Source organism: Abrus precatorius, unplaced genomic scaffold, assembly GCF_003935025.1.
Source record: "Abrus precatorius isolate BTA unplaced genomic scaffold, Abrus_2018 Scaffold10, whole genome shotgun sequence".
Taxonomy (NCBI): domain Eukaryota; kingdom Viridiplantae; phylum Streptophyta; class Magnoliopsida; order Fabales; family Fabaceae; genus Abrus; species Abrus precatorius.
Window position 1 is genome coordinate 35684776 of NW_020874292.1, and position 22024 is coordinate 35706799.

Sequence of the window (22024 nt, forward strand, 5' to 3'; positions counted from 1 at the left end):
AGAATTGAGTATAGAGAAAAGAGAAAAAGATAAGTATTAGGTGAAGTGAGAATTAGAAGAGGAGGAGAGAAGTTAGGTATGAAATTGAAAGAAAAGAGAGTTAAAAAGAAAAAAAAAAGTTAAATATAAAGGTTAAAGAGGGTTAAATATAAAAATTGAGGAAAAAATGTTAGATTTAAGGAGAAAAAAAAAGAAGATTAAGTAAAAATTAAAGCTCTTTATTTATTTTTCACTTAAGCTTATCATTTTTGTTTAAACTTTTTTTTTTCTGCTTAAATTATTTATTTTATGAAAATTAGCTTAAACTATTTTGTTATAATTTTAAACAAAAATAACTTATTTTTGCTTAAGCAAAAAATAAATTGAAAGTTCAATTTTTGCCTAAACTAAAAATAAACCGGATACCAAGAAAACTTACTTCCCTTGCTTGAGATATGAGAGGCCATTAGATGCCCTTCTTAGGAGGATAAATTCCATTGAAGTAGAGACAAAATGTATTGAGATTAGAGATTTGAATTTAGAGTTGATATTTTGTATCACCCAAAAGTTGCTTTTTCATCCAATGACTTCTCCTTGTCTTTATAGTATCATTGAATGAATTTCAAGTGGCAATAAGGGAAAATTCATGAAAGAGGAGAAACCCTTTGGTAGAGTACGTGACAATATATACAAAGTTTGGAACCAAAAAGTTGATGAGAAAAAAGAATTATGATATAGTATTAATTTTTAAATTTCAATTTAAAGAACTACTTAGTGACCATAACTAAAATGTATTGATAAGAAAATAAAATTTTATAAGCTTTTAAATATAAAATATTTTATAGTATTCTTAGAAAGTACACCGAATGCCCCTCAATTTTATCATAAATAAAAGAAAAAGGAAAAAGAAGAGGCATGAACAAGGTGGCTACAGTAAAAAAGGTCAAGGAATATGGACCTAAAATTACATCATGTAGTGTACAGAATGGATAATAACAAAGAAAGAATAATTAAGGAAAAAAAAAGGAAAATTACAGAGAGGATGAAAGGGAAACGCAATCATGATCATCACCATCAGCTTCTGCATCTGCTTCCTTAATCCCAAGTCGTCTTTTGCTATCACAGTAAAACACAGCATTAATCACATAACTAAGAAGCACAACCAACGCATACGAACACATCAGAAGAGTTTTGTCCCAAACACCAATCTCCGAGTTCTGATTTTCCATTAAAAATTGCACCTTCCCATTGATTAAACCCGAAACCAAAACCAACAAAGCGGAGAGGAACCACCCGCAGAACCTCCTTCCTTGCATCAAACCCGACCCGACCCGAATAGCGTCCCACCCGAACCGCTCCTCCGCAACGGAAACCACTAGGCCCAGGCTCAGCACCGCCATCAGGTACACCTCAGCCCCCGAACCCAGTGCCCGAACCAGAACCCGAGACCAAGGCGACACGAACGCTGAGCCGAGGACACGTGCCACGGGAGCGAAAGCCAGCAGGATGGCGTAGACGAAGATGGCGGTGACGGCGGGGCGCTTCCAGTTGTTCCTGACGGCGGAGCTGACGGTGACGGCTTTGCCTTGGACGGCGGAGACGGCGGCGTGGATGGAGGAGACGGCGGCGGCGAGGGAGAGGGGGAAGCAGAGGAGGGAGAAGAGGGCTCTGGTGCGGAGGAGCGAAACGGCGTCGTGACGAGACTCGTGCCAAACATGGGTGGCCTCGACACGGGTGGAGGCCGCACGTGCGACGGCTTCAAGATGGTAGATGTGGGAAGCGAGGGTGTGGGTGGAGATTGCGAGAGTGAAGGTTAGAAAGGAGAGAGGAAGCGTTGCGAAACAGAGGATTGAGGAAAAGAGGAGTTTGTTGGTGTTTAGCAAACGGAGAGAGTCGATTAGTATCTTTAGTGGGGAAATACAACACCATATTGCATCCCACATCTTCTCACATTGAATTGAATCCCACTCTCGTTGAGGTTTTCAATTGTTACTCCTTTTTGTGGAAACACCCATCACCACATGGGAGGTCTCAATTTCTTTGTCCTCTTATCTTTCATTGACAAGACCCCCACAACTGTTCTTTTTTCTTTTTTTTATTCATATTCATGATTAAATAATAATATATACTTTTTATAGAAAAGCTATAATTGTTATATATGTAACTTTCTCTATCTTTCGAATTGTTTTTCCTTCTTTTATACTACATGGTTTAATTTAATATTGTACTCCAATATTTTTATTTTTTTTTACTTGATCACATGCTTTCTTAAATTATATATATTTTAATTTGTTATTTTATAATTATTTACTATAATATTCTACGTTCTTGTTTCACAAGCATAAACCATGCAATGCAAATTATTTTTGTCATACTATCACATATAACTAGTGTCTAATTCATGCATGATGTTTTATTGATTGAAATATTTTAAATTTATATACATTTGAAGTTTTCTTGTCATACATGAGGAGCATTTTCGTGATTATGCGAGTAGGTGGGATGGATTTATTACTAGCCACGAGTACATATGAAAAACCACAAAAACAAAGAACGGAACCACACTTTTGAAACAGAATACCTTTATTCGACGTTGTTCTTAGCCTAAAGCCAGGCCAAGCAGCACCTCAATATGTCCATAAACTAGAAACAAATAAACCAACCACCCATCTCACGCCATTTCATTTAACCTTTCTCTCTGTCTCATCAATGCATTTACATATGCTCCAGACAGAAACACCCCAATATGTTATTTAGTGTGATAAATTATTGTATATGTGTTATTATTCAACAAATGCATTGGATAAATTAATACGTCAGATCCAATAGTTTTTTCCTCCTGAATTGGATCAAAGCAAAAACAATGAACTTGCCGTCATCATCGACGACAGGAGATACAAGCAAGACAACAACAAAGTCATTGTCGATTGTGGAGTCATTTCGGGGATGTGGCATCTCAGGTTGTCACGGAATTAGCAAAGAGGAGCTCAGACAAAAGTTGACAATGCCAAAATACCTGCGAATTGCAATGCGTGATTCCATTCAGTTTCAGGATCCCACCGCTGGCAAGAGTTGTAGCATTCGCAGAATGGACGACGAGAACGTGGTTGCACCCTCCACACCTATGATAGTTTTCATCAATCCTCGTAGCGGTGGCCGCCACGGCTCGCTCCTCAAAGAGCGGTTGCAACATCTCATCAGTGAGGAACAGGTATATCATTTCCTTTCTTTATTTTAATTAAAACAGATTAAAATGTTTTCTCATTTTTATCCATAATTTAAAGAACATTACACGGACCACGTTCATATTTTTCTTGTTTTCTTTTAATATACTTTTTGCTATGATGCAGTTTTAATTTTATAATGATAAGGTCAATGTCGTAACAATGGATTTACATACTATTAAAGTCTAAAGAAGTAGCCACCTTTATCAATTGTAGATTACAATTTTTCTTGTTGCGCTTTATTAATTGAAAGTGTATCATTAGCCTTGATTGTTGCATTATTGCTGAAGTTTTTCAATATATTCAGGCTATTATGATTGATGTCAAGTTGCATCACAGGTCTTTGATTTATCAGATGTGAAGCCTGTTGAGTTTATCCGTTATGGGTTAGGCTGCTTGGAGATGTTGTCTTGTTTTGGCGATTCTTGTGCCAAAGAAACTCGTGAAAGAATAAGGATTGTGGTATGTTCACTATATAAATTGTTCATAGGTGTGTTAAAATTATTTTGCTTCACTTGATAAATGCAAGGTCGTTGGGTTTTCTTAACTTCACAAGCTATCAATATTACAGTACAAATAATCATGTTTCGGTCTCCCCTAACTGCGCATGCCTTTTATTTTTATAGATTTTAAAAAAAAATCAATTGTAATTCAAGGATTAATTGTTACATTCTTTTTTATTTTTAATAGATTTTTAATTCTTCTTTAGAAAATTTAGGTATGACACATTTTAGTCGCTAAGAATGTAAAATTTCAATGAATTAATTGTTAGAATTACATATGCGAGTAAAGGGAGATATCTCTCAAGCTACTATGAACTATTTTCTTTTCCCTCCATCAGAAAGTAAAAGAAATAAGTAAAATTGATTAAAGAAATTGTTTTGATAGGTAGCAGGAGGAGATGGTACAGTTGGGTGGGTGTTAGGATGTCTCGCAGAACTGCACAAACAAGGTCGGGTGCCAGTTCCTCCAGTAGGGATAATACCACTTGGCACAGGCAATGACCTGTCTAGGAGTTTTGGTTGGGTAAGAACTCGTAACCTTGAAAACGTTGGACTTGATGAATTTTGTATAAAATGCTAAATAATATTTTAATTTTGATATATTATTTGTGACCAGGGTGGTTCATTTCCATTTTCATGGAAAGCAGCTAGTAAGAGAAGTCTTTACAAGGCTTGTATTGGTCCAATTTGTCGTTTGGATAGGTATATATTATCGTATAATTTTGCATGCTCAACTACGGTAGATTATTAAAGTTGGTCTATGCCAAAAAGTAGTTCATTTTTCAATAAGTTATCAGTTGCAACACAACTATGAGGCAATTGTAACAATGATAATCTTGATTTTAGATTGCGGTTTGCAATATTATCACAACTAATCTAATGGTCCAACAATTGCATAAAATTGCAATTGTTACCGCATCAATCTTAATTTTCATTAATTATTCACATCTGTAATTAAATACAATTTAAAACAATTGTTATAATTCATACGTCAATTATATATAACTTCTTGTTAATTTTTTATACAGTTGGCGCATTTCTCTTTCAATGCCAGAAGGCACAATAATAAATCCACCACATTCTTTGAAGAATACAGAAGAGTTCACTCTTGACGAGGTTTTGATCCATTTTCTCTATCACATTTATTTTAGCTACTCATATTATCAATTGGTTAGCATCTTCTTCTTCTTCTTTTTCGAATTGTGACATTGACAATGTTATTATAATTAAGCATATGATTTTCACAATACTTACAATGATGGTGACCAACTAGGTAATTGTCTTTGTAGTAGTATGTCAAATTATAAAAAAATATTTTAAAATATATTAATGGATTATTATCAAACACAAGAAATCAAGTTAAATAAAATTTATATTATAGCTTATATTCACGCACTCAAATCTTTTATATAAAATCTATTTATCTTAATTTTTAAAAAAATAAATATATCACGCATTGATCATTTAAATCTTTTAATACAATTTTACAGAGATCATAATATTTTTTTTTATTATTGTAAAAAAGAGCAGACCCATCTAATTTTTTAGACGATATATTTTTAAGTAGGTTATTCGAGTGTTTGTAGCTAGTCTAAGAACCTTATCTCGTCATGTGTTGTAAATAATAATTGTTTAGGTACCACTTTAGGTGTTTATTTTCTTGTTATTGAGAATGCAAAAGGAATAATTTGGTTATTAGGTACTTATATATTTTTTTGTCTTTTGTTGTTAGTTTCTAGAGTATTTGACCTTTTTTTTTTCTTTTTTGTGGTAACAGTTAGATATATTATATAGAGGGTACAAAAAGTGTAAAGTAACATTCTTTATCTTTTGAGATTTTTTTTGTACACATATTTAATATCGAATTTGTCATTTAAATATCTTTCATTTTTTAAAATCAAATTCAATTTAGACATCCATTATCAAAACTAGCTAGATCTTTTATAAGTTTATCAATTTTTTATTGAAATTAATTATTTCTAAGAAGCGATTTTGATTCTAATTTTGAGATTTGAACTTAATTTTTTTTTATTTTGAGTTTAAAATATATGAAGATAATAGTATTTTAATCTTAAAGAAGTAATTCTTATACAAATTATAATTTGGTTAATACGTTAGTTACTTTTTCTAATTCACTATAATATTTATGTTAGATAGATGTGAGTATGTTCAAATGTATAATATAGCCTTTTGACTACATTCATGTCTTCCTATGTTGATAGAAGACATTTAATTTTCTTCTTCTTGAAAATCTCCTTGTTATATATTTTTTTTAGAGTTTAGATTATTTGTATTGATGTGGTTAGATTTTTTTTTTTTAAATTCATAATAAACTGTTATATTTTTGTGAAAAACTTTCTTTAAAGTGTTTATTACTCTTGCATGACTTCACCTCTTTTTCATTTTTTTTTATATATTCTTGACAGATCAACTAATGAAAGATACTTGTTTGTCTTCTCTATTTTTGTCTCCAAACTTGTTAGAGTCTTTAAAGATTTATCAGTTTATAGCTTTTTAGAGTGTAAGCTTGACTTTAGGGCAATGATTTTGTCTTTGGCTTAAGATAATGAGAAGACTCTTTGAGTTCTATCTCATGAATTTTGAGATAAATTCTTGTCTCCAAACTTGTTAGAGTCTTTAAAGATTTTTCAATTTTTAGTGTATTTGTAAGTTTATAGCTTTTTAGAGTGTAAGGTTGACTTTAGGGCAATGATTTTGTCTTTAGCTTAAGATAATGAGAAGACTCTTTGAGTTCTATCTCATGAATTTTGAGAGAACCCACATTTTTAACCTTATGAATGATTGTGACTTTGGATTTTTAGATTTTAGAAAGACTCTAACCTTTATGACTTTATCTTCTTCATCCATCTTCTTTTAAGGTTTAAGACTATTTGGTAATGGTTTGAAATCTATCAATCATTTTTTTAATAGTCTCATCTTCATTCATTTTAAATAATTATATTAGATTAGCTTTTTCATGAACGTATAGCCATATACTTTATTATACTCATTTCTGACAAGAGCACAAGTGATAAGGTGTTTTGCTTTTACATTTATTAAAAAATGAAATAATTATTACAATCTTATATCTTTAATATAACAAATATTTTCCTTTTCAATAAAAACATATTACTTTTGAATGTTTAAATTCATCATTAAGAGTTAAACTTAAAACATCAAAACCATATTGAATACACTGTCAAAAATTGTTATTTACGTACAAATAAAAGTTGTCAAGCGTTAATAACGTCTTAATTTATTAATATACTTTTTGTTTATTTAAAGTAAATTGTTAATATGAGTTTTAAAAATTTATATAAACAAATAATGCATTATACTAATATTTGATATATTGATAGTTTATATTAATATTTTTAATAAAAATTATTTTTTAGTATAATACATTATAAACTCATAATATATATACTAATAGTTAAATTTGTAGGTTAAGATAACATTTAAGTTTTTAGTAATGATATTTTTTTAGTGATAGAATTTTAAATTATTTTCTTACATTTTATTTAAATATAGTAAGTATACTGGAATATTTGATAATTTCGTTTGCAAACATAAATTCTCTAGCAAATAAGTTAATTGATATGAAATTATTTTAAGAAATTTTTGTGTCTAAGTTAACTGTTATGAAAGTCATATTAACTATCAATCCATCATGTTGTTCTAGCAAGTGATAAAATTTATAATTTTTAATCTTATTATTGTGGGTTACTTTACACAAATCATGCAACTAAAGTAAAATCTTGTATGTGTAATAATAATAAGTTTTTCTCGTCTTCTTATGAAATCCACTTGTAAGCCTTCATCAATAAATAAATCTAGTAACACAGTATTTATTTACGTAGTTTCATTCTTTCTTTCTTTTTTTAATTTTAGTTATTTTGTCACTCAAAAGTTTTTTACTTAGTATATTTGTACAATTTTTTTGGCTCTAATATATAAAGTTCCATATGTTTGCAGGGCTTAGAAGTTGAGGGAGAACTACCTAAAAATGTTATATGTTATGAAGGCGTGTTCTACAATTATTTCAGCATAGGTATTTTTAACTTTTATTTAGTAGTATGTTACCGTCTAAAATGATTTTTTATTATCAAGTCGATGCCTTATGCTCATAGTTAAATTTAATCATAAGGAGTTATATATGTTACGAGACAAGAGGATAGGTTAACTTGTCAAAGCATTGCATTAAAGTCAAATTATTTTATTTCTACTATTAATTTATCATTGTAATTTATGAATGTAGATTTTAAATTATTATTATTGTGCATGTTGTCACTATTTTGATATGCAAACTGTTCTATTTAAGTTTTCAATAACTTAAAACAATGGTTTTATAAAGTTAAACAAACTTCTTGCCATTAGTATGATTTATAGCGGATTAGAAACAACGGTGAACAAAATATTTAACTTGACAGAATAATATCAACCAACAGAAACTCGGTCCCATTGTTACTTTGTGTGCATTTTAGTTTAAAGTTAAATTGTTTCTCTATGTAAGATAGGAAATCAGAAATATATTGTTTTGCTTTATTTTTTTTTTATTAAAATAAGTCAAGTAAAGCATGTCAAATCATAAAAAAGAAGTTAAAGAATATCTATGTCCAAGGATAAAACCACATAAGGTTTACAAACGTTAACGTGTAACAAATCTAATATTTTATTAGATCGTGCTTTACTAATATAGTGAAGTAATTTCCTTTGTTTAGCAATATGATAAAATATTATAAGGAGTAACCAGTGGTTCTTGGAGGAATAAAAGGAAATTTTACTGAGATCAATTTCATACCAGAGCGTGGCAAGTCCTTAATCTTAGTTGCCAAACAAGACAAGAATTTGAATCATTTAATGAAATATTTCAAATAGAAAATTGTTGTGAAATTAATTGTCTCTTAAAGAGATTGGGCACAAATAAACCATTTGGCAAACTAGCTAAACTAATTAGCATCCTTATAGATTTTTGCTTGTTCAAACAAGTGTTAGTATGAAAGATGAAATTGACAATGTAGACTGAAGTTACTTTGTAACAAAGATTATATTATCGTGAACCTATAAAACATAATAAAAATCATATAAAAATAAAATAAATGACAGTGCCTTAAATAGAAAAATAAACCTAAGAACCATTTGGTAAAGTGATTAATATATATCCAGTAGCCACTGATGGAAAAACTTGAATTAGGAGAAAAAAACAGCATTCAACCATGATATGACAACAATATTGGCAGTATGAGAGGGTTGAGCCAAACCTCCTTAAGTTGTCCAAGAAGTTTCACTAAATCATACTACTGCTTTTAAGTGAAATGAAATGTAGTAGTTATGTTATCATTGGAAGGTTTAGGTGCATTTTTTAATAGTGAGAGAAGTAATATCAAGTGTATTGATGGATCTGGGATTCTTAGAGCAAGAAATTATATTAAGTACTTCAGTCTTTATCCACCTCATTTAAAAGGGTTGCTATTATTACTTGATACGGAAGTTGCAATAATAGCTCTAGAGTCATTAGAGATGATAGGTGCATTTAATTACTTTTAGCGCCAAAAGATAATTGAAAACACTTTTTTTTTATATTTAGAAGATGATTAATTAAAATAATTTGTGACTTCACATGAGCATATTGATAAGGAATCGAATTACATAGTCTTGTTCCTCGTAATTTTGAAGGATAGAACAACGCTACAAGAACAAGGTATATAGAACATTTGCATTTTTAATTGTTTCTTTTTCATTATACAGGAATGGATGCCCAAGTTGCTTATGGATTTCATCATTTACGCAATGAAAAACCTTACCTTGCACAAGGTCCAATAGCAAATAAGGTATTGATTATTAAAATGCATGAACTATATATATTCTTTATTTTTAATATCTTTTTTCCGACAATTTCATGGCACCATTTTTCAGAAAATATTCATCTATTTCTACTTTCTTTTGGTAGAAAACTTTATTTGTAAATACATTAGTTTGCATTGATGTCTTAGTCCAACAATTTCCATTAATTGTGTCTGTTAAAATGCCATCGTAGATATTAATAAAGGATTGTGACCAATAGATGGATTTCCTTTTGGATGTAGATTATATACTCCGGTTACTCCTGCACTCAAGGCTGGTTCTTCACACCTTGCACCAGTGATCCAGGTTTAAGGTCAGATTTACCTTAACTAATGCACTCTTTCTTTGGGATAGATTAGTGGGGAAATAAGTTTTAGTTATGAGTTTTCCTTCTTGTTTTATATCACATTATGCGAAACACATTTTTTGTAATAAGAAAATATTATATAAGTAGTGCAACGACAAAAAGGAAATTACCTCCAAAGTCTTATTAACACAAAAAATTGAGCAAATCTACCTTCGTGGCAATGGTTTTTTTTTTTTTTTTTTCTTTCAAGAGAATTTGGAATCATTTTGTTTAGAAATCATTTTGTTTGTTGCCCATGACAAACTTTTGCTAGTGATTTGAATTTTGTTCAGGCTATTCGGATGGAAACAATTCCACTATCTTTCTATCTCTTATGTCTTACCTTCTTTGGTTTATGTTTTTAGTTGCATTTTCTTCATGTGAAATAGATTTTCCCTTGAAGCCTATAACATTTTTAGAGTTCATTAAGTTAATTGATCATTTCTTCTAGAAGTCCTCTATTGTTTTTAGCACCAAACAGTAACTAAAATAATAAATTCTGATTTCATTCTTAATGACTAAATTCTTTTAAAAAAATCTTGAAATAGGGGACTTAAGAACATTTTGCGGATGCATGTCAAAAAAGTCAATTGCTCAGAATGGGAGCAAGTTCCAGTTCCTACAAGGTATATATATATATCTCGTATCAAATAATTTTTATTAGTATGTATTATCAAATGGTATACAAGGCAATGCTTTTAAATTTGGCGTTGTTAATTTTCAATATTCTAGTTTTCATTTCTAAATTCTTCCATATTACATTAGTGTGATTACAATCTTTTTTATTTTTCTGGTTTTGGTTTGTCTGAATTTAAACAAGGTTATGTCTTTTGCTTTCAGCGTAAGAGCAATAGTTGTTTTAAATCTTCATAGTTATGGAAGCGGAAGAAATCCATGGGGTAATCTGACACCTGAATATTTAGAAAAGGTATTGAACTATTGTTTCCTTTCATAACACAATGTTGTAGTGATGTTATGAAAGTGTTGCTTTTTATTTTTTTAAAGAGAGTAAAAAAAATTTTATATTTATATTTCCAAAGTTCGTAAAATTATGTTTTCATCCTTATTTATATATAATCTATTCTACATTTAATTTTGTTTGGTATTATGAACAATGCCTATAACAGCTTAAATTCTATTCCATTAATTGTGTATCTCTAATAATTAATTTGTGATTTTGATCATCTAATAATTCTTTCTTAAATTTAATCTCTAAGTTTTTAATTTCTACAATCAAAATTTATTTTGTTATAATCTTCCACCTAAAACCTTAAAATCTTCATTTTCTAATCAATTTCTACAAAAATAAAATAAAACCAGTTAAACCATTTTGAACCCCTTTTTTGCTCAAAACCAATAAATCAAAACAACAAAAATTATTTAAAATTAGAGAATCACTAATATATTCTTTTGTTGAAATATTAAGCTCACAATCTATAAAACCACCAAATTTCATTAAAATTCTATCAAATTTCATTGATTTAAACTTTCAAATAATTTGATACCCCAAATTTATTCTAAATCCCTAATTTTTCAATAACAAGCTTAAATTTTTATGTTAAAAATGAAAAAAAAAAAAAAAAAAAAAAGAGACTGAAGGGACTTGCTTAAAAGTTGTAATAACTCTAGAAAGTTTTGGAAACTGAAGTCAAGTGAAAAATTGTAGGGTCAGGGACCGAAATTGCGTATTAACTTAATAGAAGGACAAAAGTACGATATATTCTTAATTGAATATTCACAATTGATAATAAGAGATTTCTAATGTAAAATTTAATCAACAAAACAAATGTTAGGATTTATGGTTATTAACATAAAACAAATTAGTTTGGTATGAAAGCTAATAATTGAATTTGGCAATGAACTCCTAGTTTGGATCTTGTAGTATACATAAGCTAATATAATTTTTAACTTCACACATATTTACTTTGTGATTATATTATGCGTAGAAAATGTGATTGTGGTAATTATCAATAACCCATTGATTCGTGATTATTTTTAGATGGATATGAATTTTGTTTACTTGAAAAAATTTACTTGTTTTTATCTACTCTTAAATATCTATAAATGAAACACTTTTTAATTTACTTCCAGAAAGGCTTTGTTGAAGCACAAGTTGATGACGGACTCTTAGAAATATTTGGTCTAAAGCAGGGATGGCATGCATCATTTGTCATGGTTGAATTGATTTCTGCAAAGCACATAGCCCAGGTACCACATGTTAATTTAGATAGTTTATTCTTTGCAATTTAGAATGAATTTTTAATTTCAATATTGTAAAATTTCTGAACTCAATGTCTTCTCAATGCTGAGCGTATGAGAGGTAGAGAAACTCTAATTAATTGAGTAAAATTCTTTTACTTGACTATTAATTGTTGTATTTGAAAATCTTACTTTTGGGGATGCATTTCAGTTTATTACCTTCATTTGCAAGTAGAAAACTAATAATATGGAACTAAATATTGTATTCCTACACTTCCAATTTACCAGTTAATGTTTTAGGTATCTAGTGTAAAATTTATAAAGGATATCTGCTGACATGAAAGACACATTAATTCAATTTCTATCATTTAGCTTGTATAAGTTGATGATTCTAATAATAACTATTATGTGTTTCCATAAATATATACAGTAGTAGTAGTAATCAGAAAATTTTGACATTCGTGAAATTGCTCCTTCGATTGGTGAAATTAATTATAGAGGTCAACTTGCATGTATACTAAATCAGGCAGCAGCAATTCGACTGGAAGTAAGAGGTGGAGAATGGAAAAATGCGTACATGCAAATGGATGGAGAACCATGGAAACAACCAATGAGCAAAGACTTCTCCACATTTGTGGAAATAAAGAGGGAACCCTTTCAGTCACTCATGATTAATGGAGAGTGATTCTTTCTCTGATGGTTGATTGTTCCGTAGCTAGGATATTCAATGTGTGTATATGTAATCTAATTGATTTCTAATTTTTATAACACCTTTCCCATATCCTTTTCTATTTCTTTTCTATCTCTCTCTCTTTTTTCTATCACATGACTACATATCACTTTCTCTCTCTATTCTTTCTGAGTTTATACTCTCTTGTGTAAAATGAATATTTTGCAATGTAATTTTGGGTATTAACTACGGAAAAATTTTACCTCTCAAAATGCCTTCCTTATTATCTTATCCAATAATATTACAAACTATTTTGTTGAAGGGAATTGGCATGGCCTCTCATTGTCTTTTCTTGTGTGTCTATACATATTTATCAAATGCATCCCCGTGAAAGATCAGTGATTTTTTAAAATGTCAGAAGTGGAGGGGCTCATATTGAAGGTCAATGATGGTTATATTGGATTATTCGATTCGATTTGAGTAACTCTCTCTCTCTCTCTCTCTCTCTTTCATTATAAGGTGATCAACATTTGAGTTACAAATGCAAAGGGAAATCTAGGAGACTATACGAGCATTGCGCCTTAAATGAGTTTTCTTTGACTTGACTTGAATTAAGCAGAATCTTATTAGGCATGTAGATACTTGAGGATGAATGTAGTGTTGAGAGGCAAGAAAAGATCCAACGTTGAATAACATTATTTAGAAGTGGGTATTAGTTACAAAAGGCACTTACAATGTCACAGTTAATAATTTCACCATATTTCACGAGTTGGCCACATTCTGTGGCGAAGACGATTCTTGGATGTGTGTTTATCTGAGCCCAAGGAATGACTGTGGGTGAAACAATAAGGAGGCGCTTGAATCACTGAATCAGGTAAAACGGCACCAACCTCAAACGTCATCACGTGTGATTGGATTCCTGCAATTAAAACAATGGTACATATAAAGTTTGATACCAGAGACTTGGTTGTAGGTTGAGTCATTCCTGATTACTCCTCCACGTTTTAAGACTTGTTCATGGTGGATGCTTAATCTTCACTAGGAAGTGTCAATGGATAATTGTATATACTAAAAAAATGATGTATGTATGTATGTATGTATGCATAATATATAAATATACCGTCGTAGAAATCCCAGCGAACAGGCCTCTTGGAGATGACATCCTCGTAGTACCAGATGAAGTCCTCTTTCTCCCAAAGGTTGCAAAGGAAGCCATCGGTGACACGCGTTCCAAGATAGACGGCACCGTCGAGGAAATTTGGCCTGGGAATTCCAACCTCGAAATCAGCGATCCAGCACTCAGCATTTGGGCCGAGGGTGTAGTAAAACGACGTGCCGTTGTTCCACTCAATGTCATAGAGCAACCCTGTCAACTGCTTCTGGAATATGTTGACGTTGCGTCCCTTGGGCCAGTCATACCATAAGTCGCTCAGTTGGAGGCGCGTGCTGCTCAGGTTCATGAAGAGCAGCGCGTGAAATTGCTCTGGCCATGGTGCTGGCGTTGGAGTTGAACTATTACCATTGCAACTTGCAAAACCGAGGCAGAGAAGAACAATGAAACAATTTATGCACACCATGCTCTGCTTCTCTTTCATTCTTAGAACCAGTAATCACCTGTTCGTCAGTGGTTCGAACTTTACAACTTAGAAAGCAAAAAACGTGTACAATTTTTCTCCTCACGTTTAGATGATAGGAGTGGATGAAGGATAAATAAAAAATACTTAAATTGGGTTTTCGATTTTAAAGATTTACGATTTTTTTATTAATAATTTGTCTTTTTATTTACATAATATTCAAATTAACTTATATATTTTGATTAGATATATTTATATGAATTTTACATTATATTAAATAAGTCAAATTGGATGTTAGACTAATAAATACTAGATAAGAGTATATATCAAAAAAAAGATTTAAGAAGACTTGTTTTAAAGAGTGAGAGATCAAATTAAACATCTTTACTTTGAAATAAAAAAATAAATAAATCTTTATTTAAGTCAATAAAAAAATATAAATAATTTGTATCTAAAATGATACACATTAAAAAATTTAAAACTATAAATTTAAAATAAAAATATTTATTATTTTAAAATCATAAGAGTAAATTTTTACTTTTTGTCTTTGAAATTTTAAAAGTTATTTAATTTAGTTATTAAAATTAAATTATAATACATCATTATTTTTATCTTTGTCGATAATCAACAATAGAAATCAACCATACAAATAATAATTTAGAATCAACTTATTAATAATAATAATAAATATATATATATATATATATCTATATATAACAAATAATATAACTTTAAATAAATTATATATAATAATGTTTTTTAACTTGACATGTATCTCTATTTTATTTGTCTAAATTTTTTTAGTATGATACCTATAAATTTTTTTTAAGATATTACAGAATTTACTATTGTGAAGTCATTATTACTTATATTGCTCAACTTTTTTATTTTTATTTAATTTAAAACTTCTTCCCTCTTTACCTTCAACAATGTAAACATGCACAAATGTCATCATTTCAAGGGGAACTCCTCCGAAAAATTACCCGTTTAGAATAAACATTCACTCCAAAGCGGAAATCGATCTTGCGCTCCTAAAGTTAGAAGGGAAAATTCCAGCCTGAAAATTTATTTATTTTTTATAATGTTTCTTTGTTATTATTATTATTATTTGTAATTTTCTTTAAAAAAAAAATGAAAGGATAAATTTTCAAGGACGTAAAGTTACAATGCATACCTTGTCCAATAATACATTTTCATTTTGGCTATTAAACTTACCTCTCCAGATACTAAAGTGGATTACACGACACATCTCTTCACCTTAAGGTATTTCCTTTTGTAAATTAAATAGTGCAAGACGTAAATGTAATTTTTCAGACAAGGTGTCAAGCATAAAAGTCATAATAATCCCAGGAGCAGTGCGTGTACATTTCATGCTAAATTTTCTGTGGTTTCAGAACACTTTTTGGTACATTAATGTGAAGAATAAAATGAGTAAATTTGCTTACCCTCATCAAAATAGCATCCCCAGGATTAATGAGAAATTACGAGACAGAAAACTATAAGTTTTTTAAGGTGCTTATTCCAAGTCTGTCGTTGGAGTTGCTAAAAAAGGAATCATAGTAGGGTGAACAGTTAACAAAAGGCATAGACAGAACAAAATGTTTTTTTATATAACATTCTCGATAACATCAATTTATGAACAAATTTTACTAAATAAGAAGAGTCCTCATGTACATAAAGGTGCACCCAAAATGGAGCTATAAATTTCCCATGCCACCATACGATGTATAACAAATCATCTTCATCTATTTCGATGCAACACATCCAGGGGAAATACGATTCGAGTACAACTACCACTGTCACAACATTGATTAGATGACATCAAATTTAACAAAAAGGCTAAAGAAGGAAGTTATCTATCATATGGTAAACCACATCAGCGCCATCAGAATTCAACCAATATGATTTCACCTGAGACCAAGGCAAAACAAATAAAAGAAATTAGAAAAAGAAACCACGAACACAAGCTGAAGCTGTGGCCACTATCTTATGAGAACATTAGCATATAAGTGTTTCACACAAAACCTATTTCACTATGTTCCCTGTAGTAACCAGTTTCAACCAGTTTCAATATATTAATCACTATCCCATTATGTGGAAAACAATAACTCCCTTGTAATTAACCTCACATTACTCTTCCTGGCTTGATATACTCCTAAATTCCCAATCATTGCTTTCCTCTTGTAGTCTGATATCATTGTTACCATCAATGATGTAAAGAAATGTATTCAAATAATACCTTGTATTATGAATTTTGTTTTCTATGATGAATGCAGTTTTTATCTGAATATTTGAGCACTAAACATATGTAGAATGAAAAAAGCACTTGAAAATACTGCATCAAAGGTAATATCATTGTGCAAATTTCGCAGGAAGGCTTCAAGATATCAAGATTACCTGAATTGTACTGTGAGCAATGTAGCGCTGTTTACTTTTCTGAAAGCTAACATCCACACGCTCCCAAGATACCTGAGTGAGCCCCCTTATCATCTCCTCTGCATCGGGAAAGTGTAAAATAGTCAGAAAAATAGGAATTTGACACGGTACTACTTCATTCAGCAGGAGCATTACAGAAAGACAACATAAATCAACATTGGCATTTTATTATGAAATTGATAAAGCCTTTAAAAAGGAACTAACCTTCTAAGTCAATTATTTGTCCACCAATATTAGATGATGCTTTATTGCGAATGTCATTGGCAGCCTCTCCTTCAACATAAACAATGTGTGGGTATTTCTCATCAATTACAAGAAGATTGGACTAGCACAACAGAGGAAGCAGAATTTAGTCTCTGAAAGCCATGTACAGAATTAAGGTAGACTATTATAAAAAAAAAAGTCTATACCTTTGGAAGTTCATGTTGACGACGAATTGATGAGGTACGCCATCCAACCATATCTTGAAGCTAAGTCAAGAAATATCAGAACATGAGAAGCATTTCTTTATCTTAAAGATTGATCTGCACTATTTTGCCAATTTATGGTTTCCAGAAAATTATTAATTTTCTAGCCAGGGTGATATTGTACATAGCTGTCTACAAGTGCTCTCGAATGCACATACAAACTGCATCTCCTAATTTTTGACATAAGTGGTTGACTCTAGATTCATTAGGCTTAAGCTTCTGAATTCAAAGATATATTATTATCAAAACATAAATTAAAAAGAGGATACGATCATAATTTGCATTTGCATATGCCACTCGACGCTTAAATGCACGTAAAGCTGACCTATACCATCAGAAACAATTAGATTGATGAATAATACAGAAACAAATATTAGCATCCGATGAGGTTAACTGATTCATTAATACTAACATAAACTTTAAATCATCTGAGTCATTAACCATTCGCAGGAGCAGAGGACGCTTTCCATCATCATCGTCCATGAGGAAGAGATGCTTCCCAGATCTCCCAGCAACTAAATGTGCAGTTTGGGATGCTCTTCTTTCAAGGAAAGGAAGACCGCAAAGAAACGGAAGCTACAAGAATATTTAGAGCAATTCATACTATCATTAATCCAAGACAAGTGGGGTAGAGCAAAATATAAAACCCTTTTTATCTCATACTACCAATCATATATATCCTTTTTGTACATTTTAGAATATATAACTACTAGATTCACTACTTTATGGAAAAGGCAATAAACAGAAATAACCAATCTATCTTTATATAAGATTTTATAACTAATACGAAAATAAATAAATAGGCAACTAACTAATTGAGTCTGTTTTGCATCAAACTGATAGATACAATTAGTTAGTTAGTTACATAAATAAAATTAATAAATAGTTAGTTAATTAGTTAATGGGAGGTTAAGAGAGAGATCATCTTGTCATTTGGGAGATAATTGGTGCCTTTGGGAATTGGGAGGTGCATACCCTTGATAATCTGAGTTTTGTCTTGTAATGGGGTTTATCCCTATTTCTTCCTAATAAGATACCGGGTTTCCACTCAACTAGTATTAGAGATTTGATCTAGAAGCTTTCAAGCATGTATTTGGATATCCATATTCAACCACAGTTTGTGTAACCTTTGAAGATATCTAGTGAAAAAAATATATACTTACAACCAAGACAAATTCAAAAGGAAAATATCTTTCTAGCTTTACATATCAGTTACAGACTGAACATCAGAAGTTCTAAATACCAAAAGACATAACCAGAATATAGGAATCTCTAGTTGATGGCACTGAAATCATATGTATCAAATCATTTTAAGAGTTGAAGTGGCTTTCAGGAAACCAAAAGGAACTAAACTTAATGTTTCACTAGTTGCAGAGTTTTCACTCAATCCATGTGAATCTTCTAGAAAAAAAAAAAAAAACTGAAATACCAGAAGGTTTTAGGTCTGACAATTGAAGCAGCTATAGAACATCAGACAGAGAGAACATTTTAGCTACCATTCATAATAGCAAAATAAGCTACCTGTTTATTTCCTCTTGAACCAAGATGTGGAGTGGCAAATGTTATGAAGTTCATGGGCTCTAAACCAGCGATTTTAGCTTCGTAACCCTGTTCAAGGAACTGCTTTGAATATGTCATTTTCTCTTCACTGAAACAGTCTCCACTGGTACAAACAGGTGCCAATGTTGAAGAATAATCATAAAGTCTCCCAATAGCATATCTTGCCACCAAGCCTCCTAGAGAATGTGCTACGAAGGATATCTTTTGCACCTCTGGCCAACGTCTAGCTACAGATAACACCTGCATAAATATGAATTAAAACTGAAAATTTAAATGTGAATGAATCGTTGAAAAACCAACACTGTAAATGAAAGTTTAGTGAAGTACTGCAAAATTAAGATGTGCAAACAAGAAGAAAAAAAGATCATGCTATTATTACCGAAATACCTCTTCAGCTAGCCTCTCACCCATTGTATCAACACCATCAAACGTCAATCTTGAAGAATTGCATTCGCTGCCTGTGCAAAAATTATCAAGTAAAACACAAGTGATGTTTTTCCTTATACACAATGCAAAAGATAATAACAGTGAAAGATTGGTGGACTTGGTAATGTCAGGGTTAGACTCGGAAGAAATAAAGCAGGATGATTTAATGTTTAAGAAATAGGGGAAAAAAAAAACTACTTGATAAATTTCTTCGGTCAGACAATCCATTTTTTTGTTGAAGATGTTTTCCAACATCTACATCACAGGGAACAGCAGACAGAATTAATTTGAACAACAAAATTAGAACCTAGAAACTATCCATTCATTATCCCACAACTTAGGATCTACAAATAGCTCACGAACCTAAGACAATTAACAATTCAGTGACGTGACGCAATATTTTCAAATTACAAAAATTATCAACAACATTCAGATGCAGAGGAAAAAACGAGCAACTAAATTTTCACAGGAAGTGGGAATGCTTACGGTGTACAATCACTTTATCTGGAAGCTTCTTCACAAACTGCTCCGCAGCATATCTCCAATCAGCAGCACTGAAACACCAATTACATTTCACTTTTAATGGTATCCACTAAGCAAAAAATCTATTACCCAAAATATAATGAACTTCTATGCAATGAAAACAATAAGGATAATTCTGAATATGTATTTATAACTGAATTATCCAATTAACACGAGTACAGAATTAATAATTCACAATGAGTAGAGAGAAACGGAAATCTGGATAAATTATTTCTCGAACTTAGAAATAAGATAAATACAAGATAATAATAAACGAGGGCAATTTTTTTGGATTCATATTCGGAAAATGGAAAATAAAATAACAAACATGAGACTAAAGCAAGCCCTAAAATGCAGTATAATATTAAGGATAATTAAATTGACCTATTATTAGCCTTTACCCTTTAATTACACTTACATCATTCTTGATCAAGGAATTACACCTATTTCCCGTGCATTCCTATTGCTTTGTGTTTTTTTGTTAGGATATAAAAATAAAGGAGGTATTCGTAATTTTCTTAAAGATAACAAGTCTGAACAGTGAACACATAGGAATTGTATACAGTGTAATTTTTCAAACAAGAAAAGTATAACCAAATACTAAATTACAGCGATTATGAAGTGATTGGTAGGAATGTGTAAGTTAGGAATATGGCATTCCGACTTTGTTACAAGGTTTATAAGTATTTTCCTGGGCATTGTTGAGAGAGAGAGGTGGGATATAGAAATATTAGAAGTTAACATATTATCAAACTAGTAACTTATGTATAAACCAAAAACTGAGTTACAACCAAATATGTACATTTATTAACTGACCTGAGTTATTCCTGAGAATGAAATTACATACGCAAGTGTAATGAGTGGTGAAATCAAAAGAGAGAGGAAAATAAACGTAATTAGGCGTAGCTATTAAGGAACGTAAAACGTTACCTCCCAATTATTCCATTAACCATAATAACAAGGTGATGAGGAATCGGCTGGGCGGTTGCGGCGGCATCGAACAAGTCCTGGCCGCCGCTGTTGGGCTCGGCCCTGAAGCAACCGCGGCCCATTCGACGGAGCACTTCCAGTTTGATGGACAGCTTGTTGGGCCCCACGGGTTTGGATCTTGGATCCAAGCAGCAAGTGTTGAAGAATGATCGGGTCGGGTTGCGAGCGGGTATTGGGGGTTTGGGTCGGAGCACAGAGCTGGAGTCTGAGGCCAGCATGAAAGAGGTTTTAATGGCTTTGTGCAGAAAGAAAGAATCGCAAAGTTTGTAAGATTTGATTCGGTTAATGAATGTTTTTGCTGTGCTAGCTTGAGGTTGAAGGGACTGCGACTTCGACTGCTACTCCTACTAAGCCCAAGTTGTTCGTTGAATTGTTATTCTCTTTGAGAGCTCATTCTTTGGTCAATGCTCCGAATATTGTTTTTAATGCAACTTCAGCAACTCATCTGCATAAATTATTACTTGGACCATTTCAATTACTCCCAAGACATCTTTGCATTTTAAACCTGTTTCTTAAAATTTGAGTAAAACTTAAATAGTATAAATTAAAGTCTAGTAAAATAGTAAAAGCCATAATAACTTTTTTTTTAAAATCTTTTCATTTAATATCAAATTTATTTATTTAAAATTCTAAAATATTCTAAACATATTTTTCATTATTATTTAAATATATAATATAATAATTTAAAATTATTTTATCTAAACACAGCGTTAAAGTGTTATCAGCCTATTTAAAATTTAATAAGTTGCAACTGCACGAATTTTGTTAAATAATAAAATGATATTATTTCCATAAGAATTGTATGATTAAGTACTTATAATTGTAATTTAAATTGTGTGATTAACTACTTAAACACACTTAATTATCAAAATAAGATAAAAAAAAAATTAAAAAGACAAAAAATAAAATTTTAATTCATCTTGAAGGTAAATTATCAAAATATTTATTTTATTTTATTTGAATTGATTGTGAGTTTTGTGCTGAAAATTCAAGCAATACCATTCTCTACAAGACTACATCCAATATCCAATTCATTATGGTCAATTAATGAACCACTTCACAACATCAATTAATGAACCACAAACAATGTCAATCACTCTTATTTAAGAGTTTTAATCATTCACATAAACTCCATTCATTTGTATTTTTTAAGAATTTTATCAATAAACTTTCCCTTCAAGAGAGTCTCTGCACTTTTATGGAAGTGAAATAAAATTACAATTTCTTCCATTTAAAACAACAAAAATGGAGTGTTATAAAGAATGTAATGATTTTTTATGCTAT

General features: G+C 30.9%; 4 protein-coding genes across 9 annotated transcripts; 1 reads left to right on the forward strand and 3 right to left on the reverse strand.

The window, feature by feature from the left end:
- Window positions 1-1010: 1010 nt before the first annotated feature.
- On the reverse strand, window positions 1011-1922 carry LOC113852379. Its single transcript, XM_027482603.1, has one exon. It carries the CDS (start codon window positions 1920-1922, stop codon window positions 1011-1013), a length of 912 nt encoding a protein of 303 aa, XP_027338404.1.
- Window positions 1173-12959, forward strand: LOC113873368 (diacylglycerol kinase 4-like). Its single transcript, XM_027511468.1, has 12 exons — window positions 1173-3190; window positions 3543-3665; window positions 4092-4229; window positions 4323-4408; window positions 4735-4822; window positions 7682-7757; window positions 9455-9537; window positions 9793-9863; window positions 10445-10522; window positions 10737-10824; window positions 11988-12104; window positions 12622-12959. Exons 1-12 carry the CDS (start codon window positions 2843-2845, stop codon window positions 12778-12780), a joined length of 1455 nt encoding a protein of 484 aa, XP_027367269.1. The 5' UTR covers window positions 1173-2842; the 3' UTR covers window positions 12781-12959.
- LOC113873379 (uncharacterized protein At4g14100-like) lies at window positions 9775-14460 on the reverse strand. 4 transcript variants are annotated; one of them, XM_027511487.1, is made up of 4 exons: window positions 13886-14347; window positions 13499-13684; window positions 10277-10300; window positions 10098-10232 (listed from the first exon to the last, which is right to left on the reverse strand). In XM_027511487.1, exons 1-2 carry the CDS (start codon window positions 14340-14342, stop codon window positions 13518-13520), a joined length of 624 nt encoding a protein of 207 aa, XP_027367288.1. In that variant the 5' UTR covers window positions 14343-14347; the 3' UTR covers window positions 10098-10232; window positions 10277-10300; window positions 13499-13517. The 4 variants fall into 4 exon arrangements, with proteins under 4 accessions (XP_027367304.1, XP_027367288.1, XP_027367296.1 ...); XM_027511503.1 differs by lacking the exons at window positions 10098-10232; window positions 10277-10300 and adding an exon at window positions 9775-9874; XM_027511495.1 differs by lacking the exons at window positions 10098-10232; window positions 10277-10300 and adding an exon at window positions 11865-12084.
- A 1504-nt stretch (window positions 14461-15964) lies between these two features.
- LOC113847813 (putative lipase YOR059C) lies at window positions 15965-21173 on the reverse strand. Of its 3 annotated transcripts, XM_027477107.1 has the most exons (10): window positions 20681-21173; window positions 19715-19782; window positions 19190-19260; window positions 18764-19042; window positions 17655-17818; window positions 17512-17567; window positions 17186-17238; window positions 16980-17100; window positions 16737-16834; window positions 15965-16250 (listed from the first exon to the last, which is right to left on the reverse strand). In XM_027477107.1, the coding sequence occupies exons 1-10, from the start codon at window positions 20956-20958 to the stop codon at window positions 16179-16181; spliced, it is 1260 nt and encodes a 419-aa protein (XP_027332908.1). In that variant the 5' UTR covers window positions 20959-21173; the 3' UTR covers window positions 15965-16178. The 3 variants fall into 3 exon arrangements, with proteins under 3 accessions (XP_027332908.1, XP_027332915.1, XP_027332923.1); XM_027477114.1 differs by lacking the exon at window positions 17512-17567 and having other exon boundaries at window positions 16011-16250; window positions 17186-17245; window positions 17684-17818; XM_027477122.1 differs by lacking the exon at window positions 15965-16250 and having other exon boundaries at window positions 16779-16834; window positions 16980-17048.
- Window positions 21174-22024: the final 851 nt, after the last annotated feature.